The sequence below is a fragment of the Neodothiora populina genome (assembly GCF_041146345.1).
Source record: "Neodothiora populina strain CPC 39397 chromosome Unknown canker_contig_11, whole genome shotgun sequence".
In the NCBI taxonomy this organism is placed as follows: domain Eukaryota; kingdom Fungi; phylum Ascomycota; class Dothideomycetes; order Dothideales; family Dothioraceae; genus Neodothiora; species Neodothiora populina.
In genome coordinates, this window is record NW_027191410.1 from 1,276,508 (window position 1) to 1,302,413 (window position 25,906).

The 25,906-nt window shown below is 52.0% G+C and overlaps 9 protein-coding genes across 11 annotated transcripts; 6 read left to right on the top strand and 3 right to left on the bottom strand.

The window, feature by feature from the left end:
- Positions 1–1,212: 1,212 nt before the first annotated feature.
- On the bottom strand, positions 1,213–2,220 carry AAFC00_000729 (uncharacterized protein; the record flags this gene model as incomplete). Its single annotated transcript, XM_069347431.1, has 2 exons — positions 1,213–2,146; positions 2,198–2,220. 2 exons carry the CDS (start codon positions 2,218–2,220, stop codon positions 1,213–1,215), a joined length of 957 nt encoding a protein of 318 aa, XP_069200602.1.
- Positions 2,221–2,726: 506 nt separating this feature from the next.
- Positions 2,727–3,761, top strand: AAFC00_000730 (uncharacterized protein; the record flags this gene model as incomplete). Of its 2 annotated transcripts, none has more annotated exons than XM_069347436.1 (1): positions 2,727–3,761. In XM_069347436.1, the coding sequence occupies one exon, from the start codon at positions 2,727–2,729 to the stop codon at positions 3,759–3,761; it is 1,035 nt and encodes a 344-aa protein (XP_069200603.1). The 2 variants fall into 2 exon arrangements, with proteins under 2 accessions (XP_069200603.1, XP_069200604.1); XM_069347435.1 differs by having other exon boundaries at positions 2,847–3,761.
- A 500-nt stretch (positions 3,762–4,261) lies between these two features.
- Positions 4,262–6,304, bottom strand: AAFC00_000731 (uncharacterized protein; the record flags this gene model as incomplete). The annotated part of the gene is made up of 3 exons (XM_069347437.1): positions 4,262–4,481; positions 4,591–6,031; positions 6,088–6,304. The coding sequence occupies 3 exons, from the start codon at positions 6,302–6,304 to the stop codon at positions 4,262–4,264; spliced, it is 1,878 nt and encodes a 625-aa protein (XP_069200605.1).
- Positions 6,305–7,455: 1,151 nt separating this feature from the next.
- On the top strand, positions 7,456–8,519 carry AAFC00_000732 (uncharacterized protein; the record flags this gene model as incomplete). Its single annotated transcript, XM_069347438.1, has 3 exons — positions 7,456–7,915; positions 7,973–8,443; positions 8,497–8,519. 3 exons carry the CDS (start codon positions 7,456–7,458, stop codon positions 8,517–8,519), a joined length of 954 nt encoding a protein of 317 aa, XP_069200606.1.
- Positions 8,520–13,359: 4,840 nt separating this feature from the next.
- AAFC00_000733 (uncharacterized protein) lies at positions 13,360–14,963 on the top strand (the record flags this gene model as incomplete). The annotated part of the gene is made up of 2 exons (XM_069347439.1): positions 13,360–13,458; positions 13,521–14,963. The coding sequence occupies 2 exons, from the start codon at positions 13,360–13,362 to the stop codon at positions 14,961–14,963; spliced, it is 1,542 nt and encodes a 513-aa protein (XP_069200607.1).
- A 558-nt stretch (positions 14,964–15,521) lies between these two features.
- Positions 15,522–16,631, top strand: AAFC00_000734 (uncharacterized protein; the record flags this gene model as incomplete). The annotated part of the gene is made up of 1 exon (XM_069347441.1): positions 15,522–16,631. One exon carries the CDS (start codon positions 15,522–15,524, stop codon positions 16,629–16,631), a length of 1,110 nt encoding a protein of 369 aa, XP_069200608.1.
- A 379-nt stretch (positions 16,632–17,010) lies between these two features.
- On the bottom strand, positions 17,011–18,797 carry AAFC00_000735 (uncharacterized protein; the record flags this gene model as incomplete). The annotated part of the gene is made up of 2 exons (XM_069347442.1): positions 17,011–18,454; positions 18,532–18,797. 2 exons carry the CDS (start codon positions 18,795–18,797, stop codon positions 17,011–17,013), a joined length of 1,710 nt encoding a protein of 569 aa, XP_069200609.1.
- A 1,542-nt stretch (positions 18,798–20,339) lies between these two features.
- AAFC00_000736 (uncharacterized protein) lies at positions 20,340–21,788 on the top strand (the record flags this gene model as incomplete). Of its 2 annotated transcripts, XM_069347443.1 has the most annotated exons (5): positions 20,340–20,543; positions 20,601–20,637; positions 20,695–20,762; positions 20,814–21,155; positions 21,213–21,788. In XM_069347443.1, 5 exons carry the CDS (start codon positions 20,340–20,342, stop codon positions 21,786–21,788), a joined length of 1,227 nt encoding a protein of 408 aa, XP_069200610.1. The 2 variants fall into 2 exon arrangements, with proteins under 2 accessions (XP_069200610.1, XP_069200611.1); XM_069348408.1 differs by having other exon boundaries at positions 20,340–20,637.
- Positions 21,789–22,853: 1,065 nt separating this feature from the next.
- Positions 22,854–25,557, top strand: AAFC00_000737 (uncharacterized protein; the record flags this gene model as incomplete). Its single annotated transcript, XM_069347444.1, has 2 exons — positions 22,854–25,296; positions 25,358–25,557. 2 exons carry the CDS (start codon positions 22,854–22,856, stop codon positions 25,555–25,557), a joined length of 2,643 nt encoding a protein of 880 aa, XP_069200612.1.
- Between the last annotated feature and the right edge of the window lie 349 nt (positions 25,558–25,906).

Here is a 25,906-nt window from a genome sequence, read left to right on the forward strand (position 1 = left end):
CCGTACTGTATGTCCTGTCTGCTCTGTTCTCCAATAATTATATGAATTATCACAATAGAATGAAAGATTCGGTTGACGCTTAATTACTCGTTTCCCCGCAGCTTTTGTTCTTATGATGGCTGATTCGTTGGTGAATATTAGATCTGACCGCGAGAACAGCAGCGACAGCAGCAGCACAGCAAGCCAAGGGCAGAGATAGCGTTTCGCTGCTGCTTGGTACAGAGAGACAGTCTTGGGCGATGATTGGGCCACCACCGGCACCAAAACAGCTGCAAAAGTGGACAAAAACCAACCGGGACGTGGGAACACACCCTGGATTTGGCCAATCCCTACGTCACTCCGTTCTTGATTCTCTTGCTGGCCCCGCCAAGATTGACAAAAGTAAGTGCAGCACCAACGGCTTATGTGGAGTTGCTGAGCTACCGCTGACCTGCATTATTGAGTTTGTGGGAGGAGCAAGCTACAGAGGTGCAGCTCTGAAACATATGATCATCGGCTTGGATATATCAATAAAGTGGCTTTTATTTTCATGTACAGTAGTGAAGACACTCCATATTTTGCTTCTACTCTTTCATTTTTCCTCTATTTGAATAGCAGACTTTACATATCCTTCTTCTCATGTGGTGCCCGATTCCTTCGGTATGGGTTGCGCCAAGGCGAAAAAGTAAACAGAGGCCCGCATTTCTCGCACAGACGACAAACAAAAGGAAATGGTCCCTTAACTCCACCGGAGCAACACACTCCCTCGTGGGCTTCCATGTCTTCTCTGGCCTTCTACAGAGAGACGGGCTTTGCTTATCGTCTTGTTCTGATGGATGTTCTTTGTCCATGAAGCAGGCAGGCATCGTATACTTAGCTGCCATGTTTGCATCCAAGTAGGCACATTACAGTAAGGTGGGAAATTTTGCGTTGCCTAGGTGCCCACCCCACATGAACTTGACAGCCCTATAGTAATTGACATGATATTCTACATCCCTCCTCGTATTGCAGCACATGTATCTCTCTCTATATTCTGAAGACACTGTGAAATTGTGTGGACGGCTGATGGTTGTAGTCTTAGCCAAAGCTGAAGTGGGAAATCGTACATAAATCTGTCTAGCAGTGGCGTCAAAGCGACCGTTTCCCTGGTCTATATAGCTCTCTCGAACATACTGTGAGGTAGGGTATGTATGAAAATGCCGAACCCACGTGCTCAGTATATCTATCTCCATTTCAGAGCCGCAACGTCTTGCTTTGATCAAAAGTATGTTTTTGCGAAGCGATGACATGTCCGTCCCCATTCGACGACGAGTCAATGCTGCCAGACATGCGATAACCCCTCTGATTGCTCAATACAGTCAACCCAACAATGTCAAACTCCGTCGTCCAATGCGTGTGACCGAATATCCAATATCGGACATTACTGATACCAGACCAGGTGGCCCCTTCGCCCTCTAGCAGAGCTGTGGAAAAGGCCGACGTCCATGAGTTCTGCGTGTGGGCGGGATGCGACGTGCCTTGGTTAGAAGGCGCATGGTGTGTGACGACCATGACTTTTCGCGACGGATCCTCTATGTGTATCTTATGCAATTGACTTTTGAGCCACTCGACATCTTGCACGTGCTGCGCATTATGCACATCTACAGACCAACCGTCGATGTGACGGTAGTCCTTTACCTTGTTCTCCACAGCATGGCGGGCCGAGGGTGGAATGTGCGACCACAACGTACAGCCTAGCAGAGTGATGTCGGCATCTTCTAGATCTACGCGGTCCCTGTGCAAGATAGTCACTCTGCCGTTGAGACATGCCTCGCTCTCCAAAATTCGAGCGCTGACGATGCCGGCGTCGGAAGAAGTGCCGTGGAACTCGTGATTGCCCAACACGTAGAAGATGCGTTTGTAGGACATGATATGTCTTCTCAGGAAAGACAGGAGATGCTCATATTCTGCTAAGCTCCCCACGTCACCAGCAAGAACAAGGTAAGGGGCGGTCGGGACAATTATGTAGTCCGCGTACTGGTGGCCGAACTCGAGATGGAGGTCAGATATGATCTGGATCTCGACTTCATCTGGGCCAGTAGCGACGCTGCTGCATGCACTCGTGTCAGGGACGCTTGTGGAAGTGGGATATGCTCTTTGCTCATCTTCAGCAGCGACAGCTACCCTGCTGAGTCACAGTAAGAACAGCTGAGGATTTACGAAGATCTAGTAGACTTACTGTACAGCTTCACAGGATGACATATCATGACAATCGCTCCGTCTTATTTTCACGCATTCATCTTTACTCAGCACTGTATGCATAAGGTACCTTATTAAACTTGCCACCTCAGGCATGCAGCACCCGTTTGTCCCACGCACGGCCCTGAAAACCCTGAGGTTATTGGTGCTGTGGTGACACTGACGTTAACCCTGCCGGAGATAATTCGAGCTTTTGCCCATTTCTAAGCATTTTGACGTATCATCGTGCAGCAGCTGTGTACTGTCGCACCGCCTGAGCACGCCATCAAGAGCTTCTCTCTATCGTTGACGTCTGAGAGTCATATAGCCGTACAGTAGGTGTAAGCATTTGTAAGAAAGTAGAGAGAACTCCCGCGGCAAATCGGTCGCATGGTACCTTTGTAGTCTATACAGCTACAGTATATATAGAGGACTCGTCCATCTACCCCACATCTCTGATCAATTCCCATTGCCTTGTAAGAACAGACAGATTGACTCCTAAGATCGATTGTCATTTCACTGATTTATACATGATTAAATCATCCATTCGACCACTCCAATCCATCAGGACTACAGATATCAAACCCTGTTTTCTACTCAATCGTACTCAAGCTTTCCACACATCTCACGCGAGAAGGGCGGCTCCAAACATGACGACAGCAACATTCAAATACATGGACCCGGCGTCCTACGACCCTAAAGCCACAGCGCCCTTCGAAAAGCCATGGTCTAAAGTCGACGGACCAGGCCTCTCCTTCCGATTGGCCGACTACCAGCGCGACGTCGAAGACATCCGAGGCCAAGAATCGAACTTCTCGCCGGACAAGTCTGGATTCGGAGTTTACAACTACCCAGCAAAAGAAAAGGACTTTCGGGATGATAGACTCGTGCGAGAAGGGTACTATGCCGAAGTAGAAGATGTGCTGCGCCAGAAACTCGGGCCAAAAGTAAAGAAAGTAGTCATATTCGACCACACGATCCGTCGCCGTGAGAAGGCCAGTCCGCGACAGCCTGTGCAACAAGTCCATGTGGACCAGACGCCTGGCGCCGCAGAGACCCGTGTGCGACGACACGTTCCCGCCGGTGAGGCAGAAGCTCTTCTGGCTGGCCGCTATCAGATCATCAATGTCTGGCGGCCGATCCAGAACCCTGCCTCGGACTTCCCTCTTGCGCTGGTGGATGCGCGCACCACAGGTCCCGCAGACTTCATCAAGGTCGACCTTTTGTACCCTAAGCGACAGGATAGCCCCAACGACGACGGTGACGACAGAGGCAGAGAAACGCTTCCTGACCCAAACTCTATGACATCTACTCAGGGCTATGAGGTCAAAGGCGAGACTTTCGGGGTTGCACCTAGTGATAAACACAGATTTTACTATGTCAAGGATATGACGCCCGACGAGGTCATGTTCATCAAGTGCTTCGATAGCAGAAGTCACTGGTACGGCCACGAGGGCGTTGCTCATGGTAGTCCACACACAGCCTTTGTCGACCCTCAGACCCCTGCAGACGCGCCTGGACGACAGAGTATCGAGGTGAGAAGCTTGGTGTTCTACGACGACTAAGTTGGATCTGGAAATGCCATTGCAATTGGCTTCAACGACGATCGAAAGACTGTCAAAAGCTAGGAAGAGGGGAAGGAGCGTTCGAGGCGACATCGCAATGAATTGAAAGGAGGCGAAGATTGGAGAATGCATAATACTGAATTTAGCGAAAATGCTTCCATCTTAATATACCTAAGGTACTTAGTGCTCTCAGAGGGTCGAATCTTGACACGTTACAACCTTTCAAAGTCGTCAATTTCCATTAAATATTCATGTGCCGCTGCGAACGAATGTATGTGTATATGTAAGGTGTGACGTCCGGTCGTTCCTTCCTCCCAGGATATATCGTTTGCTCAACAGCCCCATTCATCATGAATGTAAAGCATTGTGTTGTCTCTGACATACTTTGACCAAAGACCTAGTCATTTCAATCACACATTAAATGACATGAGCAATAAAGATCAACAGAACGTCGTCACATCATCTCCAACACATCCATACTAAGCGATTCTACCGTCCGCTTAATCATCCTTGGCAAAACTGTACGCACCCTTGGTACTATCAAAAGTGCCATCCACTCCCAGCACACTCAGAATGTCCTTGAAGTTAGGCGTTCCCCATCCAGTGACAGCGTCCCAGGATTTCTTGGCTGGGAAACCAAGTCCATCGCTGATGTCGCCGCAGCCGCGCGCACTGCCGGATGTTATGTCAGTGAAGGCGGTGTGGCCAGTCTGGTAGAGCCTGTTGTCCGAATGTATTAGTCTTGCGTCTCGTTTCTGGTCATTGCAACAAAAGAAGAACAGCGATGGCTTTGCCCGGAAGAAAAGAACATATGTGAGACATGACTTACCATGGGTTCAAGAAGCCCATGGTGGATTTACCCGCAGTGACGAGCGCGTCGTTGACGAGCGCGAACACCGAGGCGATCGTAGGCGTGGCGGCAGAGGTTCCACTGACGAGGATCGACTGTCCGTCCCAGTAAATCACATAATCCAGTCCTTGAGCGGCCAGATCAGGGTATGCGCGTCCCGAAGCATTGTACAGACCTGCGTACTTGCCATTCAGACCCTCGACGTACGATGTTACGACGGAGTCTTGGTAGCTGGGCCGAGCGAAGTAATCAGAGAATCCACCACCTCCTGCATAGCTGCCTGAGTGCGCAACGACCTCGGGGTTGAAGTTCATAGTGCCGCCAACGGAAGTAATGTATGGACAAGTCGAAGGAAACAACGGGAGAAAAGTGGGGGCATTAGTGCCGTTGTTACTGTAACACGACCCAGCGCCACCAACACCGCCATCACCTGCTGCGAAAAAGAGTGACACGCCACGTGCGCCGAGCTGAGCGAACTCGTTGCATGTGCGGACTGCATACGACAGAGGAACAGTCTGTTCATCATCGTCATAAGACGTAGAGATGACTTTGGCGAGGTCTGAGTCATTGGTTGCGAGTACGTAGCTCAACCATTCGAGGTAAGGCTCGTTGGTGTTGGAGGTCGTGGTGTCATCAGCGGTGAAGGGAGGAGAGCCGCCAGTCGTGTAGGCAATCAATGGAGTAGGCCAGCCAATACCGATCATGGTTTCCACGTCAAGATTAGCCTCGATGTCAGGCTCGTTTTCCTCTACATAGCCCGGAGGGTAACTTTGTGCAGTACTGCCATTGTCGATCACATCGAACGTGAACTCATAGGCGGCCTCCTTGGCCTCGGGTCTGAAACGTTGGAGATACAGGTATGTGTCACTACGATTGTTGCTCTCGTCAAGGTAATCAGTAAGACCCATCTTGTTGACGCCGGCGCTCTGAGGCTCGTAGTCAATGGTTCCGTAAAGAGTACGTAGACAACCCGGAGTTACAGCATTCGCGACACAGACACTACCGACATCGGGAGCCTCGTAGTACTGAAGGGCCTTGCTGTCGAGGTCGGGCCGCTTCTCCACTTGCAATGAGATGGCTTGAGGCTTCGCGCGAAAGAAAGAGTTTGTGGGCTGGATGGTATCAATGTGTTCGTGAAGATGCGAAGGGAGAGACCAGTTCAGCGTACGAACAGTCTCACTTCCGTCGTCGTGTCGGTACAGAGAGTACTTGGTGTCCAATAGACTCTCCACACGTTCGACAGGGAGAGGAATGGTGATCCAATCTTTGGCGGGACTGAAGCTCAAATGGTCGTCGTTGATACCATTGTCGGCCAGCCACTCTCGGACCAACTCGAGAGTCTGGTCTGCAGGCTGTACAAATTTCTTCACCTCGTGCTCGGTCAAATGTTGACCGTAGCGGTCATGGGATGGATCAGAGACTAAAACATGTCTGTTAATGAACCATATCATTTTCTGGACCACCAACAACACACACCTTCATAGAGATGCCTCTCAAGCTCATGGAATCGGTCCTGCTTCAGAGCAATACGGAGGTTGATCGTATGCGAGGCTGGAGCAGGTGCGACCTCTCTCCACCTAGACGGCAGCAGATGAGACTCCTTGACAGTATAAGGACTGCGAGCCCGGATGGGCTTGCCATTGACTGAGCCGGCCAGTAAGCCAGCTGCGAGAAGGATACCAGTAGTCCTCATGGTCGCTACTTGACGAAAGATTCCAGTCCGGAATGCAAGAGAAAGGAATGCAGTGGACAGGAAGAGGTGAGGAAACAAGAAAACGACATGGGCATCTGCCCGCTACTTAACTCACATCGTCCATGAGATGGTCGAAGCTACTCCATACATGAAAATCTACCTTGAGCACGACAAGATGCTACGCTAGGTTCGGCAACACACACGACCTCCCCGATCAGAGTTAGGGTCGCTGCAAGGCAAGGTATGCAGCAAGAAGCAGGGGGCAACAGTGTCGCGTTACATACAGGTGATGCCTGCCGGTTTCGTTGATCGTCTGTCTCATGTTCGCAACTTGATCAACATTAGCATCACAGAGTTATACAAGGTGGACCTGCGTTAGTCGTGCATGCTAAGATGTTTCGAGAAGGTCGCCCCTCGGGAAGATAAGAACGGACTTGAACCTTTTTTTTGACGAAGCTTTCGATATATGTACGCTTGATTGTCACATAATTGCGATATATGACATGATATATCCGATGATATACATCACACACACACACACACACACACCCTTTTTCGACCCTTGTGAAGAAACACCCGTAGATGACTGTCAGCCACACAACTGCTGTGCTCGGGCGGTGCTGCGTTACTGCACCTTGCCGTCGCGAGGTGCATGAACATGCACGTACCGAGATACATACCTGCGGGCGATAAAGTGCTAAGAGCGAGCAGCAGTCAACGTCTCTAAAGCACGGGACACTTATTGGTGGTCCGAGGCATGACGTTGGGCTACTGTACTGTACTGTACCTTGGTGGGGAAAGAGCACTCTTTGTTATCGCCAATACAGTAGGTGCCTTATCCTCGAAGCTTCAATAGATCCATTTATTCCCATCAATAATAAATGGCAATATAAGCTATCTGCTGTATCTCTGCAGAGCGTTCGCAAGCGAGGAACAACAAAAAAAGAAAGGCGGTAAAGGGTCGCGAAGAATATAGTGATTACCAACGAGTGACACAGTAGTGGTCTTTTCCGTATACTGCACTGTAAGGTAGCTTATCAACTGCTCGGCGAAAGGCAAGATAAAAACAGACATCAGTCGATCATAGCCGAAAACAGACAGGAAAATATAGACACCATAAAGTAATAGTGCACAAGCGAAGAACCAGGAACATGACCACCGGGGCGGCAGAAGCAGTAGGTGGTGGAGGGTCATCAGAAGCAGCAGCAGCAACAGCAGGATACCAACCAGGCGGCTTCATCCCGCCACTATCACCACCGCCCTCATCAACAACATCTTCAGCCCTCCACAACAACTCGGCCCTACCGCAACCGCGCAGATCGCCTTTGAAATCCGGCGGCACCAAAGAATCGAGCTTCATACGCTTCGTAGACCAGAAGATCCTGCACATCCAGCGACGGTTCGCGAAGCGCGATCGCGCGCTGGAACAAAATGTCGGACGAGTCAAGGAAGTCGATGAAGATGGCAGACTGATCCAAGAAATGAGCGAGACGACGACGCCCGCGACTGCGCTGTCCGAGGAGTGGTATGACGTGCCGGGATACGCGAGCTTTGGAGAGGCGGCCACGGAGGTCGAGGAGTTGATTAACGTTACTTGGGTCAGCGGCACACGTATGTTTTTGGTGAGGTCTGATTTGTCTGTAGTATCACTGATTTATATCCTCACAGCTTCCCTCCAGGTCCCGTATCTGATCTCTCTGGCTCTCCTCACAAGCTCCATGATTCCTGCGTTCCCGGCATCGCCGAAACCTTTGTTTCGTCTACTAGGCAAACTCGACCACGCGTTCGCTTCTCTCATACAGCAACGGGACATCGACACGGGAGACCCTCTGCCAGGGTTCAGTATGCGACGAGGCGTGAGCGGCACCGAAAAGGTGCGCATCAAAAGTCTCGTCGAGCGGACCAGAGTCTGCGTTGTGGATGTCATGAGTAAAGGTGAATTCGAAGAAGACGATTACTTGTCTGCGGCGGACGAGAGCGCGCAGAGTGATCTCGATGGCGACTTGGTTCTGGAAGGACCCGATGAGCTTGATCTGGAGGAAGAACTCGAGAGCGAGGATTGGGAGATGTACGTTGCAAGGGTCTACGACAAGACGCTTGTCGAGCTTGGTGATAGCATGGGAGGTCCAGAGATAGGCAGTAAGCTCTTGTTCCTTCGGTCACTCTTCAATCATACTGACATTCATCCTCAGTACGAACAGAGCCCGTCAGATGAGTTTATACATACCAATAGTAGTATGATCACGAAGAAATGTGGATGAAACAACAAGATGTAAATGCATTATTAGCACTCATCATTCATGATCACATCTACTTGTAACGGTCTCCCCCTCCACCCACTTGCTCCAGATCGTGTGCTCGTCAATCTGTGGCCTCCTATATCGCTAGCATGTGTTCAAAGTGCTTGGTTTTCGAGTCTTTATTCTCAATTCTCTATGATTGAGATTCTTCTTTCAATAACTTCTATTAATACAATGTCGAAAAGAATTAGAAAGCTTTGTCCTGGTGCAACAGGGTTACTGCCGAAAATTTCGATGCACATAGGCCACAAAGGTCGAAGGAGAAGCCACAAAAAGATGCAGTAACATGACCTTCATGGACGAAACCAGTCCTTCACCTGAAAATGGTCGACCCATACGTAAGGTCGGATGTCAACGCCATCTCCTACAAGCCTATCCGCTTTTATAGGTTAGCTGGTGGCAAAATCCCCCCTAATGTCCTGCCTTAGTGGCAATCTTTCTCAGCACGCCGGTTATGCCTCCTCTCGGGTGAGCGAGCATAAATGCTAGCTCGGCGACACTCTGTTGCGCCAACTGGCAGCTGACCGTGGCGGTATCCGCAGCCTGCTGGGCAACGATCATTGATCGCTCGGCCTCACGGCTATGGGAGATAGTGTCCATCAAGACTTTTGCAAAGGAAACTAGGCGCTCCTTCTTGGTCATGTCTGTTTCGTTGCTTGCTTCTGCAATCAGGGCCTGAGTGACATTCATAACCGCGACAAGGTCTTTTGTTTTGTGCGCGAGCCACTGACCCGGTGGCGCGGGGTTGATCACCGATGCGGTCTCAATTGGTTGACATTGAACACCGCCTGGAGCTGCACCGATTTGTGCATCCGGTAGAACACCTTCGTCAACAGTGACCAGAGATCTTCCGTGATCAGGGTTGCCATGTACATTCAGAGTCGTTTTGCGAGATTTGTTGTTGAGACGCTTGCTATCAGTGGAGGGAATTGGTGGAGTTCCAATTTCACGTTTGGCCGAGAAAAGCCCTTTGAAGTTACTGAATAAGCGACCCTTCGACTCCGATCTGCGCCGAGTCTAGTGAGATTATCAAGTCAGTAAGCAGGTCATGAATTCCACAAGGTCGTGACCTACCTTGTCTTTGGTGACAGGCTGCAAAGGTGTTGTGGTTCCGCTGCTGAAGGCAGTAGCATGAGATCCAGCATGACGACAATCAGAAAGCCCTGCAGGTGAAATTCTGGTGCTAATTTCATTTTCCTGCTCTGATAGATGCATGTCTGGGCCACAGTGGTCTATGGACTTTGCGAGAGCAGTGTAGCCTGGAGTCTTGGTCATTGAAAGAGCTTTACGTGATCGGCTGGATTTGCCACTACCATCAAGCTCGCCCTCCGTAGCACCCAACACTCGAGACGCCTTATATGGCAGACGAGGGGCAGGCGCAGAGATTGTGCCATCCTTGTTCTGTACCTTGCTCGCGCGACGAGCTTGCGAGGCAGGTGTAGAGTTCATATAAGATGGCATGCATTCGCTTGGTTGATCTGGCATTGGGCGTGGAATGCTACTACTGCTTATGGCCTGGTACGAAGTCTCTGGTTTGACAACGCTGGGATAGTTAGTGTTTTGCTGTGCTGCTGACGTGGTTTGACGAATCATCTGAGGACTGATGGCCTCGCTCGCTGCACTGTCCTGCTTTTTGGATCCGTGAAAGTAGTCGTGGGTCTGCTCAACACGCTGGCGCAGCCGTTCGTTGTACTGACTGGCGAAAGCAAGGAAACTCTCCTGAGTGGGCATCGCAGGAGGAGAGGTTCCTTCGAGTAAGGATAGAGTTGTAGTGATTTCACCTTCACTCTCTCCGTCTCTGGCCGGCAGTTTCGTCCCTGTCCTGGGACCATAGCATAGGAAGCCATCGTTGGTGCCAGGAAGTCCTGCAACGTCAGTACTCAAATCATGTTGGGCCTCGAGATCATGGTGATCTGGCCCAGTGACACCACCGTGTGGCTCAATATCCAGCGGCGATACATCTGGTTTTGGCTGCGGCTTACGATGATCAGTTTCTTGCTCACGATCAACTACCTTGCGAATGGTCAATTCATCCCCATACGGGATAGGTCGACTTCCGTCGAAAGCTGCATCTTGATCAGTCAAACGCCCTTGTCCAGATCCCATGATAAGAGCATCCGCATCATCGTGAATTGTGAGGGTAGAGCCCAGGAAGGAGCTTGAGAGCAGCTGACCTGATAGCTTCCTGACCCGACCGCTAGAAAAAGATCCCGTAGAAGTGCTGCTGGCCTTGTGCTGCAAACGCTGGGTTTGACGTGGGAGGAGGTCAGTCGGTACAGGTGAAGGAGTCAATCTTCGGACTTGATGGCCTCTGACGCTGGACAAGGACACCTTCGTGGCAAGGGTAATTTGGGCGGAACCTGGCTGCCTGATTCCACCACTAGACGACTGGCGACGTGCACTGGCACGTGGAGCCTGATCTAGAGCGGCCAAGTCAGCCGGTGTGTCAAGACGACGTCCACCAAATATAGGGCCATCCGACGTGGGCACTGATGGCACTGGGATGATTGGGGCTTTGATTTCAACAATGTTAGGAGTCTTCCTGGGGTCAAAAATGGGGATGCGCGAAGCAGTAGTCTGATGCTTGGAAGTTCTATGAGGCAGAGGCATACCCGGTTGAGGAGTCGGCGTTGCAGGGAGAACGCTCGACCGACTAGCGAAGCCTGGTTTTGGGATGCTGCGCCGAACCGAGATGTTCTTCGGAGAAGTCTCGTGGTCTTGAGGCTCTTGGGTGATGCCGGTAAACTTACTGACCAGCTCGGTGGTGTCGACAGTAGAGATGGTTAGAGCACCGTCCGAGGTACTATCGATCACTGACATGGACTCTGGACCGGCATCTTGAGATTGGAGATCGATCATGGTCGGAGATCTGGTGGCGAAAGAGCTGTCGGTGCTGTTAAAAGATTGCCTGAACTGAGCTGGGGGCACAAGTGAAGTAGGCGTCTCCGGGGTATCGGCTGACCAATGACTCCTCAGATTTGGGTCAGGATGATAAGAACACAATGTACGAGTGATAGGAGATGCATGAGGGGGAGGCACGAACTCGGCCAGAGAAGTGAAATCTGAACTAGAAATTGCGGTCGCAGCCAAAGCAGACTGACGCAAAGGAGAGAGCGTTGGCCAATCTGCCTCATTAGAAGTGCCAGGAGAAAGTCGCAAAGGTTGCTCCGCTGCATCCATTATACTGCGGCCATCTTTGCTTGGACTCATCGTATTGACGAATGTAGCAATGGGACGTGGAGGCAACGCCTTTTCCATCGGCAGAGGCTTGTTGACAGAACGTGGCTTCTTTTCCTGTATCTATCTGTCAGTGGAAAATAGAGGCGAGATGTGAACAAGACATACGCACTGGAATGTGGGAATGAATAGTGACAATTGAAGACGGCTGATCAACGATCGAAGCACTTCCAGGAGCCATAACACCTCTGAGGGTAGGAGCAAGTCGTTTGCTGGAACTAAGGCTCTTCGCGCTGTTGGGCGTCTCTGCACGTTTAGGCAGCTTTGATGCTGACAACATTGGTGTATACGGACAATGTGATGCGACAGGCAGTCTTGGGACGGACTGCTTGGGCTGCACACGTCCTTTAACCGGAATCTTGCCAGAGAAGTTGAGAGGAAAAGAGTTTTCGTCACGGCGCTGAGGGGTGAGATTGTGAAGATCAGGCACAGTGGGAGTGCCGAGGTGCGGGCCCCGTGTGTTGATGCTCCGATCACTCAGAAGAGGAGCCATGACTTACTTCACTTACACATGCTATGCGTAAAGTGGAGTGCTTTTTTGGGAGTTTGCTGTGAGATGATATGTAGGACCAAAAGAAATGAAATTGGGAGCGGTCGATAAAGCATGCAGAGTCGTCGAGATCTTGGGATGTGGCAAACATCAAGGCATCGCAATCAGGATGGAGGGGATGATTTCGCCATTATGCGTATGTGCTCTCTAGCAGGTAACTACCTTGTCCGGTGTACGTCGCGCCTTCCATCTCTGCTGGTAATGCATGCGTGCGCACCCCTCTTTGGCCTGCATCTTTGAACTGCCTTACCTACCTACCTGACGGTACCTTGCCTTATACTACAATTCTTCAGATATTAGATGCCATATAGTTGTCGAGTTCAAGCACACCATATACATCGTGGGCAGTGTAGTGCAGTCTTTCTCGCCGTGATAGATCTACGATGCCTATGGAAGAGACGCTGGCTCGTCTAGAGGAACCCAAGTTCAATTTGAGAAAGCAAGGTAGCAATAGCGTAAAATACCTTACGCAAGAGCAAAAACTTCGTGTCACATTCAATATACACATATAGCAATGGACGGCTGCAGGACTTATCGATTAGCCATGCCCACGCAACCGATTGTGCATGGGTTTCTTAGAACAAGAAGGGTGATCTTGTACAATGAATTGATAGGAAAAACGACAAAGACACTGTGAAGCAGTGTACTGAGGCATTTTCTCCCCGACGACAACAAATGTGTCAGCACGGCTCTCAGTGCGGATGTAGTGGGAGATTGAAAGCGGAGGGAGCGGAGGTTAGTTTTGGCGTCGGCCAGATGCTGGAGGAGATTTCGGGCCAAAAATGCCTGAGATTCGAAGCCGAAACGGCATGACGGCAGTTTCGGAAGAGAGCTCTGACCAACTCCGACCGAGGGTCAGCAGGGTCAGCGTAGAAAAGTCTATAAGACACATGTCCCCTGTCTTTGGGCCCATTGAAAAGAGAAGAATAGTTGTCTTTGTGGTACCATATCTCCATATAGTCCACAACATGATTGACGACGCATACAGGCAGCGGAAGATTGACCATGTCACCGGGTTCACCGGTGGCAGCATCTGGGAGATCAATGAGGTGACCTTCATAGCTCCGGTATGCTTGCTTCCTTTCTCTCGCGATTAATATCTCCCATATCTCATGCCAGCAATATCTAGGCCGCTGCTGCGCTCTGGGCGGTGCTACAAACGCGCCAGAAGTTCTTCGACCCTTATACTCCAGCAGCATATCTGACGGATTTTCTGATTCACGTGGGCGCTATTTTGTTTGCAGCGACCGCATATAGCGACTCGCCGGTGACATTGCTCGGCCTGCTCTTGCTTCCCGCCATTGCGAGTGTCATGAACACGCCCGCGCCAGAGGAGAAGAAGGCGGCCAAGCCCACGCTCAAGGATGATTTGGCCGAGCCTGACCCATTGGATGACGTGCCCGTGAAGCCTTATATCACGACTTACCGTGGAGCGATGATGATCATCACCTGCGTTTGCATTCTCGCGGTTGACTTTGACGTTTTCCCACGCAGGTTTGCCAAAGTTGAGACCTGGGGAACTTCGCTCATGGACATGGGTGTTGGATCCTTTGTTTTCGGTGCCGGAGTGGTGGCTGCGAGACAGCAGCTCAAGGACGAGGCGCAGGAGGGCCACATGACCCGATCTACGTTTCTCGAGCGTTTCAACGATTCCCTGCGCCACTCACTGCCTCTACTCGCGCTGGGGTTCATCAGACTCTACAGCGTCAAGGCGAGCAACTACCAGGAGCACGTGACCGAGTACGGAGTGCACTGGAACTTTTTCTTCACTCTCGGCCTTCTTCCCCCTTTCGTGGCCATTTTCCAGTCATTCTTCAGACTGGTGCCGTCCTACCAGGCGCTCGCGTTTTGGCTCGTGGTGCCTTACGAAATGTCTTTCTGGTACTCTGACGTCGGCTTGTACATCATCTCTGCGCCGCGAGTGGATTTCTTCTCGAGCAACAGGGAAGGAATCTACAGCTTCATCGGTTACCTGGGTATCTTCCTCGCAGGACAGGGTATCGGTATTGAGGCCCTCCGGCGCGACGTGGATGTCTTCACTCCCATGACCAGCGAAGACGAATGGGTGGCGTCCGTGCTTGGTGGTGATGAATCCGTGGCAAAGGTGCGGGCAACTCGCAATCACAACTCACTGCTCAAGTTGGCCAAATGGACTGGAATCTGGCTGGCCGTCTATGTGTTGCTTGTCGGGCCTTATGGCCCTCGTCTCACAGTCAGCAGACGCCTGGCGAACCTGCCGTATCTGGCATGGGTGTGTGTCTTCAACTGCTGGCAACTGCTGATGTTCAGAGCGATCGAGGGATACGCGTTCCCCATGCTCTACAAGGCCAGCAACAAGACCGAGGAGAGGAAACGATGCGCCAAGGCAACGAGCAAAGTGTTGCATGCGTTCAACAGAAACGGACTGGCAGTGTTTTTGGTCGCCAACTTGCTGACCGGAGTGGTCAACATGAACCTGGCGACGCTCGACATGTCCGATGTGGCGTCGATGGGAGTGTTGGTGGGCTACATGTTGATTCTCACGGCATTTGCACTGACGCTCGATCACTTTAACATTTCGATCAAGCTGTAGGAGTGTTAAGCATTATGTTATGAGGCGGCAGGGTGTGTTATGAATCAGGCCTTGGCTTTTATCAGGATATACGATGGTTCAAAAAGAGCACGAACGGACAGTAGTGGTAGTAGTAGTAGTAGTAGTAGTAGTAGTATTGTAATAATTCACTGTACAATTTTAGTTTAGAACATCGTCTTCTCCACCTCTATTTCCCTCCCTTATCCTTCCTTTCTGTACTCTTATCATTCAGCCATCAACACTTGACATGATAGACCTATTCTTGACTACGGGAAATGATAAGATAAGGTAGCTGAGGTGTTGTTATATAAGGTATCTACCTGTAGTGATAGAGAGAAGGAGGAAAGAGCAGGCCTTGGCATCGTCACTGCCGTCTCAAGTCGCGTCTTCCTTCAACCGCGTCTCATTTCTTTCTTTTCATTAACCAAATAATCAATGCGATTCTTGCGCCATCTTGCTAACATCATCGAATGACCCACGACGAGTTCAGAGGCAGTATGGACGACTCGATCGAGTTCACATGAACCCCCACCACGAACAGACTAAACAGCAACAGAGATGTCTCCCGCTCCTCCCCCTCCTCCTGCTGCCGCTGCTGCCTCCCAGTCCTCGCTCTTGCCCGCAGCGACAGCAGCATCACCAATAGCGACTCCGTCTGGCAAACGCAAACGACTCGAGACGGCTCAGGCTGCGCTACACAAACCTTTTCGATCTCCTCTGAGGACAGCTACAACGACCATGACCACCTCGTTGTCTTCTTCTCCTACCGCGCAATCTGTCAACGGCGAACATGTTCGGAACAGCAATCTCGATGGCGACGGCAGTGGCAGTGGCAGTGGCAGTGGCAGTGGCAGTGGCAGTGGCAGTGGTAGTGGTGGCAGTGCGGTCACACCCAAGACGCCGGGCAGAGCGACAGCGGCAGCAAGAAGAACAGGGACGCAGTCTCGGACAGAGACGCCGGCGATGAAGACACTGCATAAAGAGGGGTACACCCCGTCGAGGTTGTCTTATACGAGAACGGCCAGTCGACCGCTGGAGCGAGAGGAAGCGTCCAAACCACTCGCTAGAAGAACAGCAGTCACTCCATTCCCCGCCTCCTCTCGAAGAAGCTCCGCAGGATCACCGACTCCCGACGACGCCGCAATGTCAGCTCTGGAGCAAGAGATTAAGGATCTAGAGACCCAGACCCGCTCAATCGAGTCCCAGATCGAGATGCTGCGACGAGCAGAAGTTCTTTTCTCCCATCCCGACGCCGCCTCACAGCAGTCCAGTGCCAAAGAACCGGAGATTGACAGTCTGACCCGTCTCATAAACAAATGGCGCATCATCTCCCAGTCGGCCGCCGACGCCGTTTTCGAAGACACGAGCGCCAGATTCAGAGACATGGGAGGCATGCATGCCTATCGACGACGACAGAGGGATCATTTCCGTGAGCAAAAGGGGTTTGGTCATGATGAGATGAGCTCGTCGAATGGAAACAGAGATGAAGATGCCGAAGCGGACATGATTGCGGGCGAAAAAGAGAAGACGCCAGAAGAGGAAGACGAACCAGAAGAAGTAGAAACGGAAGAAGAGAACGAGTTCACCATGGCCACGATGCTCCAAATGCTCAACATCGAGCCGGACACGATCGGCTGGGACGAGGAGAACCAGACCTGGCTGTCGTGAATTGTTCAGTCTCTCTTTGAGCGAAGTCGCGTCTTTGTGATGAAAATAATGAGTGCACGAAGAATGGTCCCTTTTAGCGTTGGCTTGATTGTCTGCTTGCTTGCTTTTCGCAAACTGCCTAAACGTCAGAGATACCCCCCCCCCCCCCCTTTGTTCTTAGCTGCCTCAATCATGAGTGACGGTCAAAAGGGACCGAGAGATTTAGATGCATTTTTGCTTTTCTTTTCTTCGCAAAGAATTATGTACATAAAAACGAGGATATATCAGTCACAAAGACATAAACCTATGCGGTATCAAAACAAGTTGAATGCAAGACATGATCAGAACAGAAACCACAAGCAACAGGAAACAGAAAAACCCCCCGCCCAATGAAAGACAACTAAGAAGAAGAGGCCTGGCAAAGTCTACCATCCTCTTGCGGAACCCAGTAATCAGACCCGACAGCAGTGGTCGCATAAAAGACATGATGAGGGTCGTACTTGTTCTTGATCTCGTTCAGCCTCTGGTAGTTGCTGCCGTAAAAGACACTCTCAAAGTCAGGCTGTTTGAAGTCGGCCTCGTTGATGTAAGCTGAACCGTTCGGCGTCAGCTCGGCCAGCTTCGGGATGAAGACGTCTGTCATGAGATCCTGGTTTGCGATCATTTCCTCCCAGGGAGCGGTGAAGTTCCACGGGGTTGTGAGCGTCAAGTCGATGAGAGTCTTGCGCCAGGCCGGGTTGACGGAGTTGACTGGATTACCTGATCTTGCGAGCGAAGCGTTGACACCGACACCGATACATTGGCCACCTTTCTCATTGATGAAGCGGACCGCCTCGGTAAATCCAGTGTTGTTTCGCTGGATGAGGGAACGTGGGATGAGGCGGCCGCCATACTGAGCAATTCCGACCTCGATTGGCGAAAACATGGAGCTGAAGTGCTTCATGTAGGTGTCAAACTCGCCGATATAGCTGGTGTAAGTGATGTTCAAGCTATCAAGCTTGGTCGTCAGAGGTGAAAGCAGAGTCTTGAGCTGAGCCGCCGTAACCTTGGGACCCGTCAATGGCGAGATGGAAAATGACTCGTTGGTAAAGTACCACACGCTCATGACGCCCGCATCCACAATTGCAGGTAGGGAGGCATGGAAGGTTTCGATCGCTTCATAGAAGACATCTTTCGAGATACCGGTACTGGTGAAGGTCAAGTTGGCGCCGCCAGTGGGAGTGTCAGGATGAGCCTTGGAAGTCAAGGAAAGAACGACACCGTAGGTACCGCCGCCGCCGCCGGACAGGGCCCAGTAAAGGTCTGTATTTTGTTTGCGGTTGGCGACGAGATATTGTCCAGTGCCAGTGATAACTTCCCATTCGAGAGCTTGGTCAGCAGCAAGTCCGTGGGTAGACGTCAGTGCGGAATGACCACCTCCTTGGGAATAACCACCAGCGACGCCAACAGAGGGACATTCACCACCTACAACCTGGAGACCTCGGGCATCTGCGGCGGCGTAAGCTTCAAACCCTTGTACACCAGCGCCCATCTTAATGGCCTTGCCGGTGTAGTGCTCGTCGGACCAGTCCTTGAATTCGATATCCTTGAGGTGGTACATCCACAGGCCAAGAGCACCAGCACCGGTGCTCTTGCCGATGTAATCATGGCCGGTATTTCGAATGACCAAACGGATGTTATTGTCATTGGCAAACTTAATGCCTGCAGCAACATCGTGTCTGGTGGAGACATTGATCGAATACTGGACGTAAGTACCAATCACGCACTGACTCGACTTGGGTTGAAATGGATCGCAGCTCTGATTGGCAAAGAACGGCGCCATGACGGAGGCAGAGTCCGGGTAACTTGATCGCGTCAGCAAATCGAACGATTTATTTATGGAGCCAGACTAAGGTCTCATCTTGCTTCCAGAAGAACGTACTGCGTCTCAGGGTCTTCCCACTTGGCCTGCAACTCGGCACATTTGGTCTCGTTGTAAGTAGCGTACTGATCAATGTGACAGGCAGCAGCGAGTGGAACGGTCGCGATGAGGCGGCCTCCAACTGTCTGGTTGAGGCTGTTCCAGACATCAACACTGGGCCAACATGCATCGCCTGGGAAACATCTGCAGCTCTGCTCTGCTACTCCCTGGGAGCCAATGTCCGCCGAGACTGAAGCAGCCAGTAATCCAAGCGTAGCTGGAAGCATCGTGTTTGAGGAGTAATGCCGACGCACGAGGGTGATGCTGGGTTGGAAAATAAAAGGGGAATCGCGTATAGAAATGCACACTGAGAAGCACCTCACGTGCTATTGATATGCATCAGTGCAGAGTGAGATTTGAATGTCACGACGACTAATTAATGCTGGATGAGGACCTACCAAACTCACCAGTGGAGGCTAAACCGTAAGAGTAAGGTAGCAAAGGAACGACAAGGATCAGTGCACATTCTACAGTACCTGTATCCACATGCTGCCGATGATGCGCCTTTCTGACAGTAAGATGGACGATGGACCAATGATCCTGAGGTTCGGGCGTAGTGGGGAAGCGTGGAGTCCTACATTACACTCGAACAAGCAATAAGACAGTATTATTGTACGACAATCTGACAGCTATCAGCGAGCATTCCCACGTGGCACGTCACAATAAGGAGACCAATTCTCGATGCGGACTATATGCTTCTTATTGACGAGTTGGCCATCTCACCTATACCCGGTAGCAGTCAGAGCGATGTGCCTCATGTCACAGGCCATTTATTGCCATCAGTTGTTAGTGGTCCATGTTCTGGGATCAGCGTGAGAAGTGAGCGCTGCAGGAGCCCGCAACTGCTACCACCGACGTCCGTGCAGCTCATTTCTGGGGGAATCCAAAGTGGCGGATGCACAAACTTAAGACTCTTTGCTTCCTAGCTTCCAGACGGCTTCGCATATCAGTATTTCATCTCTAAGACATTTTTCAACCTCAGGGCCTCCGCTGTCGGGCGACTGTTCTTGTGTCGACCTGTGCAACACGTGCAGGTCGAGCTATAGCAGCTAACGAATCGCATCACGATGCTTTTGGGTGCTGTCGTATTTGCAGCAGCCAACCAGCAAGCACGATGCGGCTCCACCGCCTCCTGTCCTCGGAAACAATGTCATTCCATCTGATAATCGGCTTCTAGCCATGGCCATACTTGTATGTCTGTGATAGGGCAGCCCGGCAATAGCGAGCGATCGGTTTCCGGTTATCCGGTTTTGCAAAGGTCGATGGGAACCCACGACAACTTACGATGTACGAGTCAGAGATGCTCGCTCAGAGTCCGACGTTTGTTCTGTGCACAGTGGACAAGGTAAAAATACCGTCGGAAGTTCTCAGTATTTGGAAACAGATAGATTATTGGTTTCGATAGTGGTTCACGAAGACGATTCCTCCCAAAAGAGGGTGACTTAGCCGAGCAGAAGACTACAAACCCCTTGGTGCTGGTGCTATGCAAGTATAATAAAGCATTTCAGACAGATTGCCCATCAAGTGTTGCAGATCACTTGTCCGCTGGAATTGACTCGGACAAGAACAAATTCAGAGGCAAATGGATCGTCAGGAAACACAATCTCCGTGCTTTGGTGACGTCTAATGGCCATGGCGATGCCCGCAACTGAGGCACCAGTGAGCCCATACTCAAAAGCCAGCAGAGGTGTCTGCCGTCTCCGCGAGAACTTCTGTCGCATCATGTTTACCATCTCTATACAGCGTGACCTTGATCAGATCCGTTGCTCATGACACCTCCACCACACCCACCACACACCCTGGGCTGGGTGTACAACCTCGATCATGTGCCCGAGACCAGCGACGCAGGACAAATCATCACGATTGCGGTGGTGTTTCCGGTTATTGCGGTACTCATCTCAGGTCTCCGGCTCGCAACACGAATGGCCGCGAGTCGAGTCGGATGGGATGACATTTTCATTACACTAAGTGCAGTAAGTCTGGCCGAGCCGACAGCCAGAAGCGACATGAAACTGACAGTGTACTCGAAGCTCCTTGGTATTGGGTACAGTGCAACATCAATTTACCGTTTGTAGGCGCCGCAGCCCAGTGCCATGTCCGACTGTGCTGACGAAGCCATAACAGAAACAAGATGGGGACTAGGACTTCAGACACGGGATTTCCCACCAGAAAACTTGGTCCGCTTTAGCAGGGTATGTTCGTTGGATATCATGGTATGCAGCGGATGTCTAACAAGTCGACAGGTACAATACTGCGGTGGACCACAATACTGCCTTGCCGTGCTCGGGTTCAAGCTCTCGCTGTTGTTCTCATATCTCCGCGTGGCTGGATTCAACCGGGCTTATGCTGTCACGATCAACGTGGTTATTGTCGCAGTCATTATCAGTCAAGTGATCTTTGCCATTCTCCTCTCGGCTGCATGCCACCCGATCTCAAAGCAGTGGAACCCAGCCCTTCCGGGAGAGTGCATCGACACACTGGCGACATACTTTGCTCTTGGAGGCACGAGTTTGACATGGGATCTGATAATCATCGTGCTTCCGTTACCTATTGTCCGAAGGTTACAACTCGACAGACAGAACAAGGTTAGTCTTTCTTTTGGGTGAATTCTGGCAGATGGGGTGGCTGATGGAGCGAGACAGATGGCACTCGGTGTGGTGTACGGACTCGGATTCTTTGTCACTGTGGTTCAGGCGATCCGAATGCGCACTGTGGCGAAGCTAGCCAACTACGTTGAATCGGAAGCGATCATCGAGTGGTCGATAGTAGAGATGAATCTCGGAGTGATAGTGGCCTGTGTGCCGGCTCTCGCGCCGTTGCTTCGACACTGCAGTAAACAAGTGGTGCAAACGTCACGATCCAAACTGGCGAGCATATCTCCAAGCAAGTTCGGAAGCGGACACGGCAGCGAGCACATCAGCGAAGTGGCAACGAAAGTCGGCACGCAAAGCCGGGCCAGCAGGAAGATGGCAGACACCGAAGGCTTTGAGCTCTATTCGTGGAACGGCGAACGACACGTGTGGCACGACGCCAATGCGCGGCCAGGGTCTGACCGAAAGTTACTGTCGACGTTGACGCGCAGCAGAGGCGACCGGGATGATGAACTGGACGGGATAAACGATGTTGAGAAGAAGCAGCAGCAGCAGCAGAACGACAGGATCCATGTTCGGCTCGAGGTGACTGTTCAACAGCGGGAGGATGGCAAGGGGGGTATGTGATGTCAGGTCGGGTGAAGGGAAAGAGGTGGCAAAGGAAGATGGGATGATATCCATATTGGGTCGAGGGCAGGCGTACAAGGGGTAAGGATGGGGGGATCTTTGTCTTGTTTCTGGATTTAGCTAAGGTAATGTTCATGCACTCTCTCACATGGAGAGCCACGGCCGCGTGTATTTCTCTTTTCATGTCAACGGCGTGTTTTGTTGATACAGCTCTCTATCGTTTCTGTGGTTCCTGTCGTGTTCAGGTTGATCAGAAAAACAAGTTGGTTGTGAATGTATTGGTCGTGTTAATGTACAGGGAGAAGGGGAAACATGAATCAGGAGTCACTTGAGCAGCGGTCATCGGAGATGGGACGAGATAAGATAAGATTTTGTCGCTCAACCCCTCGATGATGATGATGATGATGATGATGATGATGATGATGAAGATGGAGATGGAGATGATGATGAAGATGACTCAAGGAAGAGAAGAAAAAAAAAGCGAGGGGCTTGGCATCACCAGTCATTGTCTGATTATTATTATTACAGGTATCAGAGGATATTATTGCTGGTTTACCATCAGTTAAGGTATTCATAGAGTGCCCAGGTGGACACTAAAGTTACTGCTGCTGAGAGTCGATGACGACGATGAAGAGGTAAGTACAGGAGGCATAGAGGCATTCGGTAGAGGCAGAAGATATTTTGGCCTCGGAGGGTCGTTGCCGTCATCGCTCAAACAAAGGCGGGATAATTGAATTATTGTATTGGACATTGCCCTATCGAGCCAAAGTTGGGGTGGATCCAATTACTGTATAGGCAGAAAAAAAGAGGCGCGTGGTGGGGTGTTTCCTGCTTCTTGTTCACCTTATTCTTCTGGTATGAGTCGTAGTCTGGTGGTCTTCTTCTTCTGCTTCTGTACATGATAAATACTTTTCTGCAACCGCCATCATCTACCTTCCGACGAATATAATTCAATCTCTCTCAACCCACGACCCCTGTGAGGTGTGAGGGTCTTCTTCTCTTTGCTTTTTCTTGTTCCTTGCCTGCTCTGAACTGGGCAATTATTGACATCCATACATCGCAATCATGGCGACATCGTTTCTGCCGGCGATTGACATTGCCAGATACGAATCGTCACAGCAAGGACTCTCTGCAAAAGCACTGTCTTTTATCGGCAGTGTCTATACCATTGCCACCCCCGACAACCTCGACAGCGTCTTCTCTTACCTGCCCGCCACATTCTCTCGGTTCCGCACCTACCTCGACGTCTCGCTCCTGCCCTCACTGGACGATGTCGTCTCTCTCCTCGACGCCGGTGCGGCAAAGGTGTTTGTGTCGCGCGAGCAACTCATCGCCCTCAAGACCACGGAGAACCTCGACCTGGGCAGAGTGGTGCTGTCTCTCGCCGGCCAGGCTGATCAGGAACTAGACATCCTGCAGGATACCCCTGTGGGCATCTACCTGCACGGCATCCAAGATCCTTTCCTCGTCGAGGGCCTCCTCCAACAATACGGCAGCAAGAGACCGCCCGTCTACGTGTCGCTCGCCAATGCCAGCGAGGAACACGCCATCCAGCTCGCCCGCATCCACGCCACCCCCATTGTGCCCGCCACTCAACTGACCGTCGACCAAGAGAAGGAAGCGCAACTCATCAGCGCCGCCGCCCTGCTCCTCGCCAACGCCGTCAGCGACCGACCGGACACGCTGATCCCCTCGGTCGTCACCGACGAGCGCGGCACCGCGCTGGGTCTCGTCTACAGCAGCGCCAAGAGCGTGTCCGAGGCGCTGAGGACGGGCACCGGCGTCTACCAGAGCAGACAACGCGGTCTGTGGTACAAGGGCGCGACCAGCGGCGACGTGCAAGAGCTGGTCAGGGTCGAGCTGGACTGCGACCACGACTGCCTCAAGTTCACCGTCAGGCAGCAGGGCGCCGGCTTCTGCCACCGCTTCACGCCGACCTGCTTCGGCGACGGCCACTACTCGGGTCTCACCAAGCTGCAGTCCACCCTGCAGTCCCGCAAGCGCTCTGCCCCCGAGGGATCCTACACCGCCCGCCTGTTCAACGACCCCAAGCTGTTGCACGCCAAGATCCTCGAGGAGGCCAACGAGCTCTGCGAAGCCCAGACGCCCTCGGACATTGCCTTTGAGGCCGCCGACGTCCTCTACTTCGCCCTGACCAAGTGTGTCGCCGCCGGCGTCAGCCTCGAAGACGTCGAGCGCAGCCTGGACGCCAAGAACCTCAAGGTCAAGAGAAGGAGAGGAGACGCGAAGCCTGCCTTTGCCGAGAAGGTCGGTCTCGATGACAAAAGTATCGAAGCATCAAAGGACGAGATCAAAGAGGCGGCCTCTGTGCCCAAGGACAAGCAGGACCCGGCCGGCAAGAACCCCAACAACGGCAAGATCCAGATGCGCCGCATCGTCACCAGCCAAGAGTCGGAAGCCGCCGTGCTCGAGGCACTCAAGAGACCCAGCCAGAAGTCGTCGGAGAAGATCATGGCCATCGTGAACCCCATCATCGCCAGCGTGCGCGAGGGCGGCGACAAGGCTCTCCTGTCCTACACGCACAAGTTCGACAAGGCGACCAGCCTGACCACTCCTGTGCTGCGCGCGCCCTTCCCCGACCACCTGATGCAGCTGCCTCGGGAGACGATTGACGCCATCGACATCAGCTTCGAGAACATTCGCAAGTTCCACGCCGCCCAGGCACAAGACAAGCCCCTCGAGGTCGAGACGATGCCCGGCGTCATCTGCTCGCGCTTCGTGCGTCCCATCGAGCGAGTCGGGCTTTATGTTCCCGGCGGCACCGCTGTGCTTCCCTCGACGGCGCTGATGCTGGGTGTGCCTGCCATGGTCGCCGGCTGCAAGAAGATTGTGCTGGCGACTCCGCCGAGGGCAGACGGCTCTCTGACGCCCGAGGTTGTCTACGTGGCCAAGAAGGTCGGCGCCGACCAGATTGTCATGGCGGGCGGTGCTCAGGCAGTCGCCGCCATGGCCTACGGAACCGAGTCTGTCCACAAGGTCGACAAGATCCTGGGTCCCGGCAACCAGTTCGTCACTGCGGCAAAGATGATTGTCAGCAACGACACCAGCGCCAACGTGGCCATCGACATGCCCGCCGGCCCCTCGGAGGTTCTGGTCATCGCCGACAAGACGTCCAATCCTGCCTTTGTCGCCTCGGATCTGCTGTCTCAGGCCGAGCACGGCGTGGATTCTCAGGTCATCCTGATCGCCGTCGACCTGTCCGAGGGACATCTCCAGGCCATCGAGGATGCGCTCGACGCCCAGGCCAACGCTCTTCCCCGTGTCGATATCGTGCGTGGAGCCATCGACCACTCGGTCACTCTGGTTGTCAGGTCCATCGACGAGGCGATGAAGCTCAGCAACGAATACGCCCCCGAGCACCTGATCTTGCAGGTCGACAACGCAGTCGCCGTCAGGGAGATGGTCGAGAACGCCGGCTCCGTCTTTGTCGGTGCCTGGACTCCGGAGTCGGTCGGTGACTACTCCGCCGGAGTCAACCACAGTCTGCGTAAGTCCTCCTTTCTGTCCTTTTTCGTCCATCTACAAAATAAAAACTAAGTCTCTTCTAGCAACATACGGCTACGCAAAGCAGTACTCTGGCGTCAACCTCGGGAGCTACGTCAAGCACATCACGAGCAGCAACCTGACCTCCGAGGGTCTGAGGAACGTCGGCAAGGCCGTCATGCAGCTGGCCAAGGTCGAGGAGCTCGAGGCCCACAGACGCGCCGTCGAGATCAGACTGGAGTACATGAACAAGAACAACTTGTAGTCTCCTTATCTTCTTACTTGAGTCTACCTTGCAAAAAAAGCCCGTGCATGGAGAAATAGGGAGAGGAAACAAAAAGTATTTGGAATTCCTTCTAGAGCTGGAAAGGGAGAAAAAGTGCCCTGATGAAAATAGATGTGGAAATGATATATTTTGTGCTCCATCTTGTATCTTGACACTCCCTGTTCGATTATCTCACATGAACTAATTCTTTGTGTTATCACACAGTCGATTGGGCTTGTGGATGGATGAAGAGATGAAGAGGTGTACGAGTTGATTGATCCCAACAAGATCACTGAGAGTGACGAGAGAGACACATAGAACAATTGGCAGGGAAACTGAAAAGGTCATG